The sequence below is a fragment of the Dromiciops gliroides genome, chromosome 3, assembly GCF_019393635.1.
Source record: "Dromiciops gliroides isolate mDroGli1 chromosome 3, mDroGli1.pri, whole genome shotgun sequence".
Taxonomy (NCBI): Eukaryota; Metazoa; Chordata; class Mammalia; order Microbiotheria; family Microbiotheriidae; genus Dromiciops; species Dromiciops gliroides.
Window position 1 is genome coordinate 525,470,412 of NC_057863.1, and position 7,876 is coordinate 525,478,287.

Consider the following 7,876-nt stretch of genomic DNA (forward strand, 5'->3'; position numbering starts at 1 on the left):
ATAGAATCATAGGACGTAGAGTAAAAAAGAAATTTTAGGGGCAGCTAGGTGGCACAGTGGATAAAGCACCGGCCCTAGATTCAGAAGTACCTGAGTTCAAATCCGGTCTCAGACACTTGACACCTACTAGCTGTGTGACCCTGGGCAAGTCACTTAACCCTCATTGCCCTGCAAAAAAAAGAAAAAGAAAAAAAAGAAAGAAAAGAAAAGAAGAAATTTTAGAGATCATCTAGTTCACCTGCAAAGTTTTACAGATGAAGAAAACTGAGGTTATAAGATAGATGGTGCATGATCATTATTAAGGTATATGAACATAAAATACTGGAAGTCTTTAGATAACTCTGTCTCTGTAGCTACTAGCTATTTTCCCAAATTAGTGTGACTGAGGTAATCATTTATGTAAATCACAACCAGAGATGCTCCAATACATTAAAGTATATTTGCAGTCCAGGCAAGAGGTATTAATTGAATGGCAGACATTTAACTGAGTATGTAAATAGCTAGGAAGAAAATAAAATAGTAGTTATTCTCTGATTTCATACAACAATGGGTACAAATCATTCCAAATCTTCCTTAGATGAAAGGATGGAATAAACATTTTCAGCAAACTTAGTAAAGGGTGAGCAAATTATTCTTCAGTGCAAGTGAGTGTGGAGGTAGGGAATGGAAAGAAACACTTAATCTGTTACATCTTTTAATGTATTTTCAAAGGATAGCGTTGAGATTTTCTACCCTCTCAGGGCATACTGGAGTGTAGTGAACTCTTGAAGTAGTGAAGTCTTGCTCTGGAATTACTGAGGTTGCTTTGGGATTCCTTCCCATCTCAATGTTCTTTACTACTACACTCGTTTTGTCAGTTTCTGCCTTTTTCTTGTCTCTCCAGAAGCATCACTGCAGTCCCATTCTTGCTGATAATGGATGCTCAAGAAACATAAAAAATGTATAGGGCAATGCCTAGCCCAAACACCTCTCCCTCACCCCCTACTACTGTGGTCCTGTCAGTCCTAATTATGTTACTTTTCCTCCCTTTTCTTTCTTATGCATGAGAAGGACAATAGTGGCAAAAATATGTGTGAGAAATGCTTATTTGAGATTGTGATTCTAGAGGTTTATATCCATCTTTGGTACTAATGGTCATTCACTTCAAGGTCTATGTTTGGCTTTTCTCTTTTTAAATGCTTTCTATATTATTCTGAGAAGCTCCATGGTGACATGGAGAAAGAGTTGGAATAAAAATCAGGAAAAACCCAGGGTCCTAACTGTGACATAAACTATATATTGGATCGTAGGCATTTCACATAACATCTCAGTAACCCAGACCATTTTCAGAGACTATAAATTAAGGATTATTTACTGATCTATGTTGATAGTATGTATTTCTTTTTTATTACTTTATGTTATATTATAGACTTAATCACCAACAAACCTAAACATCTCAATATATAAAGAAAGAACAATGACAGAGAGGGGGCGGGGCAGCTGGGTGGCACAGTGGATAGAGCACTGGCACTGGAGTCAGGAGGACCTGAGTTTAAATCTGGCCTCAGACATTTAACATTTACTAGCTGTGTGACCCTGGGAAAGTCACTTAACCCCAATTGCCTCACCAAAAAAAAAAAAATTGGGGGCAGTTAGGTGGTGCAGTGGATAAAGCACCAGCCCTGGATTCAGGAGTACCTGAGTTCAAATCTGTCCTCAGATACTTTACACTTACTAGCTGTGTGACCCTGGGCAAGTCACTTAACCCCCATGGCCCTGCAAAAAGAGAGAGAGAGAGAGAGAGAGAGAGAGAGAGAATTGCATATAAGAGTATGTATTTCTATCATGTAGTTTTTTGAAGGGCATATTAGATTTATCAAATTAGTGACAAAATATACCTATTTGTTTGAATCTCCTACTGAACTTTTTTTTTTTGTTTCTGTGTATTTTTTTTTAAATGTTATATCAATGCTATTTTCTTTCTGGAGTTGCCATAAGAGGGAATTCCCCACTTTGAAGAAATGATAGGTCTGAATTCCACTTTTGCTTTCCCCATCCTCCTCACTCCAAACACACACACACACACACACACACACACACACATTGTGAAATATATGTCTGCAAGTGAAAAGTCCATCTCAAAACATTGTATAGGACCATGCTTACTTTTTCTCAAGCTTCTTTGGTGGGAACTATGAATCAAGAGAAAAAAGTTTCCAAAAGAATACTTGGGTCTTTTATGTCCTGAGAGACTCTGACACAAGGGCTATATGTAAATTCAGTATGATTATAGTGTAAGTTATAGGTAAGGAAAGTTACATATAATAAATTCGAGCAAGTATTGTCATTGTTCTTTTTGTTATTTCCATTACTTCCCCCAACCATAGCTCATACATCCAGACAAATCCAGAAAGTATAAGGAAGCTATTGTTCAGGCCTTTCTGAACAGAACCTATGCTGTTATTCCTCTCTCTAAGTTATATTCTCTCTATATATTCTCTCTTTCTACTTTCAAATTCATACTTTAACCCTTCAGATTATATTATTGTGGAATTAAATTCATGGAGAAGGTGCTTTAAAAATATTGTGTTTAGGGGGCAGCTAGGTGGCGCAGTTGATAAAGCACTGGCCCTGGATTCAGAAGTACCTGAGTTCAAATCCGACCTCAGACACTTGACACTTACTAGCTGTGTGACCCTGGGCAAGTCACTTAACCCCCATTGCCCTGCGCAAATATATATATATATATATATATATATATATATATATATATTGTTTATAAAAGATAGTGAATAGAGGATTTCCAAAAGGACTTACATGACAGAAAGAAGTATATGGGAAACAATGAGGAGAATTTTACTTACATCAGAATGGAATACTGAGAAAGTTTTAATTTCAACTTTGGAAAGTCACAGAATAGTCAGAGATTATGTTCATACTACTCGGGGCTATCATTAGGGATAGATTTGTGACATGTGAGCAAGAAGGAATTATTTAAAGGTGGTGATGAGGATATGAAAGTGTAGTATAGCATAACCGACCCTGGTTTTGAAATCAGAAGATTTGAGATTAGTCCCAAATACCCCAATTTCTATCTGTATGGCCTTCTATTCTCTAGAAGTAAGACTAAATAATGGACAAAGCACTTATGTGGAAGTAGATTTATTTATTATTTATCATATATTGAACCTGATCCTGCATCACACATTTGGAGCGTTTTGTTTTCTTCAGTAAAAACATTTGTATTAACTAGAGATTTATGTTGTTCAGTCATTTTTTCAGTTGTGTCAGACTCTTTGTGACTAATTTTGGGATTCTCTTGGCAAAGACACTGGAGTAGTTTGCCATTTCCTTTACCAGTTCCGTTTACAGATGGCAATACTAAGGCAAAAAAGGTGTTAAGTGACTAAGTAGAGTTTATTGTAACTTGTTGTTTGAATTTTCAGTTAATATTTTCCTTTGAACTAAACCATTTTCATTTCATAGTTTGCCTAATGAAAGTTCAATACTTGTCTCCTCTTGTAACTCTGCAGTTATTCTATCAGTTCTGAATGCATCTAGCTTTACAATCTGGTATGCTACATCTTTCTGTGTTGTCCACAATGAAAATTGTTAAATGTTTTCTAACAGGTAGGTATACTCTTTCAATATGCTATGTCTACTGGTCATATCAATCTAGTAAATGCATCAATGATGGAAATGAGGCTAGCCATCTGGAATTACCCATTCCCTATAAAGCCATTGGGCTGGCTCTTAGTAATGAATATTTGTCTTTCACATTTCACAAATCCTCCTTTTAATAAGTTCTAGAATATTATCAGTGATCAAAATTCAAGTCATCAGCCCATATTTCAAAATTATACCTCTTCTCTTTTTTGAAAATTGAAATAATTGCCCATTTCTTTTTCTACATGATTTTTAAAAAACCTCTCACAGCAGCTCAAGAATCATACTGACCATTTCTTTTATTACACTACTATATACAATAGTTCTTCACAAACTCATTGACTGAATTCATCAAAATCAACCAGATACTCTCATCTTCTTACTTATTTTGGATTTCAAATACCTTTTGACCATGTTTGTGTCATCTATTCCATCCTGAAAATCATTCTCCTTGGAAGAGAAAATTTTAAAAAATAAAACAAACTAAAGTTGGATAATTTTCATTTATTTTTATCAATTATCATCTTTTCACTTGCATTTATCTTCAGTCCTCTATCTTGTATCTCCCTATTGTATAACACAAAGTTAGACAGAGATAGATAGATAGATATTTGATTGATAGATATAGATAGAACCAAAAAACCACATTTATTCTTGTCTGGCACCAAATTTAGTTCACTATAAGCTTTAGCCTTGTTCTTCTGACATAATGGTACCAGTCTGCAGGTCTAGATAGAGAACTGTCATTTGTATCCAGGAAGCCAGAAATGGACAAAGCTACCAAATTCCTAGAGACATGGAAACCCCCAGTAAGAGTATGGGATGTGACCTCAAAGAATGCCTTGATTCTCAGAGTTTAGAGGTTTGTTTTGTTTCGGTTTGTTTGTTTGTTTGTTTATTTGTTTGTTTGGGGGGAGGGCTTTGTAAGAAAATTTCTTCGTGGTCTTCAGACTACCAGGTGAGAAATTTAGGAAGCAGGTTTTAGAAGGACCTAAAAATTCTATCATAAGACTTAGAGCTGGAAATGAGCCAAGAAGAAATCTAGTACAGTCATCTAATTTTACAAATGACAAAACTAAATTTCAAGGAAATTAAGGGACTTGTTTAAAATCTCTCAGGTAGTAAGAAAGAGAGCACAGATTTTTCAAACCAGATCCTTGGTTCATTAAGCCACTGTTTTCACCATTATCCCCAGGCTGAAAAGTGCTGATAGTCTTGTTAAATCATATATTCTTCAGCCTATATATGAGTAAGGTACTCTGGTCTAGCTCAATCTAGAGTAGATTGATTAAGACTTACTTGAGGTATAATAACTACAAGATAAGTCAGTGGAAGAAAGACAGGAGATAAAAAAAGTCAGTCTAAACTACATTCACATGTTCATCAAAGATGATGATTCATTTTCAAAGCATTTGAAACTGTCCCATTTATTCTATTATTTTAAACATGGCTATTTCCCTATAGTAACTAGGAAACTACATTAGAAATCCCTAAAAAGGTTATTTCAGAGATAGAGAAGAATGAATCTTAGTTTTCTCACTTATGTAATGTGAATAATCAAAGAACCTGCTATATAGGCTTGTTTTGAGGAACCTATTAGTGACTCATTAACAACAAACATTTTTAAAGAATTTACCATGTGCCAGGCACACAATACCTCATATAGTGAATTAACACTATTGTACACATAAGTGCTTCGGAGCACAGAGCAGATTTGAAAGGCACTTTAGAGATCAAGAAATTGAACCCTCAGGTTACAGATGAAAAAAAAAAGCCCCAGGTAAGTTGTTATTGGATGACCTTGAGCAAATCATTTTTCCTTCATCTGTAAAATGAGAGGACTGGAATTAGATAGACTCTGAAGTAGTGAATAGAAGAAGGATTTTGTAATCTTTATTTGTTTATATGTTATATATATACACATACATATGTATATGTATATGTATGTGTGTATATGTATATATATATATATATATATACATGTGTGTATGTGTATATGCATGCGTGTGTGTGTGTGTGTATCCTGTCCCTTCAATAAAAGTATAAGCTCCTAAAAGGCAAGAACTGAATTTTCCTCTTCTCTTGTCCATAATGCAGGGCTGACTATGGAGCAGCTGCTCAATAAACACTTACTGAATTGAATTCAATAGTACTATATGGAGAAAGTTAGACTATGGGGTACTGCCCAGTCCTGCTCAGACAACTATTGAGCACTGTTGGAAATCTCTCCTGGGTAAAATTATTTTGGCTGGTAAAGAACCCCAAAAGCTGACAAATGATTTGATTTCATATTTATTGAATGATAGCAACATTAAAAATCCCCACAATGAAAACAGTCTTCTGGGGGAGGTAGCTATATAGGTACTGCATCACCTGTGACTCCCTAAGGAAAAGAAAGAAACAAGTACAACATGAGAAAGGGTAATGTCACAGCTGATTCTTAGCCCACGGCCAAGCTGTGTAGTAAAAGACATAGCCAAAAAAGCATTATGTCTGGATATCCTCCAATATTTACCAATCAAACTAATGGGAAGAAAAACCCAGAATAATCTGAATTTGAAATGTACCAATAGCACCAAGTTCCATCTCAGTATGCTTTCATAGAGGTGTATCCTTGCACAGAAATGCTATGGGGTACAATGTAGGACCAGAGTTATAACTGATACATGCTATAATAAAAGGTATAACTGACTACATAGTGAGGGCATCATAGATCAGCTTTCAATCCCAAAAATGTTCTTGCTACTTACTGCAATCTCACCAATGTGAGTATATTCAAGATCAAAATGAGAGACTAACTCTGAGACACTATTATCAACCTGGACAAAAGAATGCTCTGGTTAGGTTTATATTGACCTGATCATCACCTTCTTCATTTATGCAATTAGGTCAAGGGCATGTTAGATTTTTTAAAATCCAATAAGAATCATGCCTCTACCCATTCAAAACAAGCCAAAACAAGTGTCATTTTGCACTTTTTTCTGTTATCCGATTTAGACCTGGAGAAGGGAAATGTTCACCCTCTCATATTAGTGTAATTTACCTGAGAGGCCACTGTTGCTGCTGCTTATTTGATTTAATTGCCCGGGAAAAGATAGAAATGCTTTGTTAATGTTGCTCTTTCAATGGTGGGCATTTGCACCTTCTCCATTGGGATCTCAAATACATTCTGGACCTAAACAAAAAGAGATGTGTTTCTGAGAGAAAAAATATCCATGCATACCAGAACCAAGGAAAATATTATACCAAGCAAATCCCCATTTTTATTTGCAAGCCTCCCAGAAGAAGAGAGGAAATGAATTCAAGTTCTTGCTGGAAATTTGTGATCACTGATATAGTTTGCTGCAGTACAGGAAGAAAATATGAAGAACTGATTGACATGTGACTATTCTGATTTATGTCAGGTCAGACTGGTTCTGACCTAGGTCTTCCAGTTTAGGAAGGACCTTAATAGCTTAATAAAACATAATGTCAAAATGGAGAATAAAGATGGATAGAAACAGGCTTGTTAAGCACTGGAATAAAAGCCTATGATATGTTTACTATTTTACCTTGCAGAAAATATCATACAGATGACAGCAACAAGCATACTTTCTGAAGCAATGAATTAATTGGATGATGAAGAGAGATCCCTTTTTGGTGTTTCTCCAAGACATGTTATCTAGGAATGGAATTCAATTTTCTAGTTATTAGACATCTGATTTAGGCAAGGCATTTCAAATAAAAAAAGAATATATTTCTGTTTTTCAAGGCATTTATAATCCAAAAGAGAAGTTTAGACATAAACACACTTAAGTAGATAAAAAGTTAGAGTGTAATAAGGGAAAAGAAGAGATTTAGAAAAAATTTCTATAAAGAAATAGAATGTTTTCACCTGGAGAAGTGAGATAAAAGAAAGGTTTTCCAGAGGAAATGCCACTTAAAATGAATTCTGAAGGATTACATGTATTTCAACAGTGGAAGTAGAGGAAAGGAGGCAAGATGATATCAGGGTCCTATTTGTTTAGTTTAGCTAGAAGATAGAAAGGCAGAAAGAAGTATGATGTGAAACTAGGGTCAAAAGCTCAATAGTAAATATTTTGGAGGACCTAAAGGCAAAGCTCAGAGCCAATGTCTTTTACCTTTTAGGAAATTCAATTAAGCAAACATTGATTAAGTGCCTGCTATGTATATAACATTGTTCTTAGTACAAGGGATAAAAATGAGGAGCAATTGGAGATTTCTGAGCAAG

General features: G+C 35.2%; 1 protein-coding gene across 1 annotated transcript in view; it reads right to left on the reverse strand.

The window, feature by feature from the left end:
* Positions 1-5,924: 5,924 nt before the first annotated feature.
* LOC122748848 (caspase-1-like) overlaps positions 5,925-7,876 on the reverse strand; it is a 17,061-nt gene continuing 15,109 nt past the window's right edge. The window contains exons 7-9 of the mRNA XM_043994854.1: positions 7,197-7,306; positions 6,689-6,820; positions 5,925-6,028 (exon numbers count right to left, since the gene is read on the reverse strand). Coding sequence (XP_043850789.1) covers positions 6,722-6,820; positions 7,197-7,306 — 209 coding nt within the window. The 3' untranslated portion in view covers positions 5,925-6,028; positions 6,689-6,721. The remainder of the gene's footprint in view (positions 6,029-6,688; positions 6,821-7,196; positions 7,307-7,876) is intronic.